Source organism: Oratosquilla oratoria, chromosome 36 (assembly GCF_046742065.1).
Source record: "Oratosquilla oratoria isolate Oo_2021 chromosome 36, ASM4674206v1, whole genome shotgun sequence".
Taxonomy (NCBI): domain Eukaryota; kingdom Metazoa; phylum Arthropoda; class Malacostraca; order Stomatopoda; family Squillidae; genus Oratosquilla; species Oratosquilla oratoria.
Window position 1 is genome coordinate 14,849,106 of NC_134812.1, and position 2,324 is coordinate 14,851,429.

Consider the following 2,324-nt stretch of genomic DNA (forward strand, 5'->3'; position numbering starts at 1 on the left):
ATCTGGAGGAGGAGCAGGTGATGGACAGAAACAAGTGGAAACGACTAGCGAGGAACGGCGACCCCATATGAAAATGGGAAACGTCAACAGGAAAAGAAAGAAGAAGGAGAGGAAGGTATGCACCAAAAGTTTGCCAACTGACATCATATCCCTTGGTGACTGACTCCCTAATGGCATTAAGGGTAAGATGGGACGTGTACACTCTCAGAGCTGGTCCAGAGAGAGAACTCTACAAATCTTCTTAGAATAAAATGAGTGTCAGAAGACGCCGTGGGCGGCCCAGAATACGGTGGAAGGATATCGTAAAGGCAGACCTAAGGTTCGTTTCACACGTATCGACTTTTCACCGTGCGCCGTCCACAACACGACGTCGTGCTCTCAAATAATCATGGGTGCCAATGTATGTTTTCACACGTTACGACCACGACCACGTGTGGAAATGTCCATGGACACCCATGGTCATTTGAGAACGCGAAATCGTGTCGTGGACGGCATGAAATTTAATCAACATAACTGATGGGTTCACATATGCAGAATAAACTAAGATGAGGTCATTTGATACATATTAAGACGTAGATCAGGTATTGTCAAATTGAATCTTCATACTTCAGACTGCTGGACGCGGTCATCTCCACGGGCAGTGATTTTCTTTTCATGGTCTGAAGGCACAATTGGGGTTTGTATATTCTTACCTGGTGATAAAACTTACTGATTATAATTCCCTTTTTTTCAGATGAACCTCGTGGGGATGCGCCATCTCGTTGTAACATTTCTCCTCGTAAGTGGATAATCTATGTGAAAAATAATCTTCACCTGTTAATGAAAATAAAATGGTTGAATTAATGTATAGAATCCACAAAAGAACATGTTAATAAACGCTCGCATTAGCACATACGTAATAAGCACATGCACAAGCCCATACACGCGCGCGCGCACACACACACACACACACACACACACACACACACACACACACACACACACACACACACACACACACACACACACACACACACACACACGCACACACACACACACACACACACACACACACACACACACACACACACACACACACACACACACACACACACACACACACACACACACACACCCTTTCACCGAATGGACGGCGAGAACTGGTGTTCCAAAGAAAAAGGAAAAACTACGTGGATCTCAACATCCAGAGAAGTGCCTTTTGTATTTATAGGGAAGGGGAGTGCTCGTGGAATAGTGGGGAAGTGATAGGGAAGGAGAAGGGAAGGGATATTGAGGGAAATGGAAGGAAATGAGGAAGGGGAGGACTTGGTCCAAGAGTCAAGGCGGATTGTAAACAAACGCCGAACGGATGACTTGGATCTCGATGATGGGACTAACAAAATTGTAAAGATCAGAAACATAGATAAAAGCAGTTCAATGGAAGGTGAGGATAATAATTTTCAAGGATTTAATGAGGGGGCGGCGGATACCAACCCCCCCGACTGGCAAAACTGGAGAAAAAACTTGAACAACTGACTGAGCATTGGGAGATTAGGTTTGGCAAGATGTCAAAAATTGCCGAGAAGTTTGAAAAATTGGAAGAACTAGAGAAGGCGAACAAAAACTTAACTGATGAAATAGAAGACCTAAAAAGACAGTTAAGAGAAGTAAAAGTGGAGAATGAAGAATTAAAAAAGAACAATAGAGACAATAAAGAAACAATAGCAAAAGAGGCAGAGGGGTGGAGGAAGATACAAGAAAATAGTAAAGTTGCATTTTCTGATATAATTAAACAGCAAATGAAAGAACAAACTGAAGACTCAGTTATCAAAGTGATGAGACAGAAGGAGAATATTGTAAGAGACTTAGCAGACAAAAAGAAATGTATAATTATATTAGGAATGGAAGAGAAACATAACCCAGATAGAACCACAAGAATCAAAGAGGAAAATGAAAAAGTAAGAAACTAGAATTAGTTCAGGAAGATGAGCCAGAAATAATGAAACAAATCGAAGAGAAATTCAGACTCGGGAAATATAGTACAGACAAGACCAGACCAATTAAGATTAAATTCAGGTCACAAACGACGGCAGAGAATATCTTGTCCAAAACAGGGAAACTAACAACAAGTGAACAATATAAAAAGGTATGGATAAAAAGGGAAATGAATAAAGAGGAAAGAGAGGAGGAAATAAGGAAAAGACATGAAGCTAAGAAAAAAAAAAAAAAAAAAAACGAGACCAGAACGGAGACAGAAAAACAAGAATTCTACTGGAGAGTAGTGAATATGGGAATTGAAGCAATGGAAAATAACAGAGAGAAACGCAAAAGAACCATAGAATACA

The 2,324-nt window shown here is 40.8% G+C and overlaps 1 protein-coding gene across 1 annotated transcript in view; it reads left to right on the forward strand.

Moving 5' to 3' along the window:
• Positions 1–707: 707 nt before the first annotated feature.
• The window catches only part of LOC143019029 (uncharacterized), a 28,336-nt gene continuing 26,719 nt past the window's right edge, over positions 708–2,324 (forward strand). The window contains exon 1 of the mRNA XM_076174730.1: positions 708–778. Within this exon, the coding sequence (XP_076030845.1) occupies positions 734–778 (45 nt within the window). The 5' untranslated portion in view covers positions 708–733. The remainder of the gene's footprint in view (positions 779–2,324) is intronic.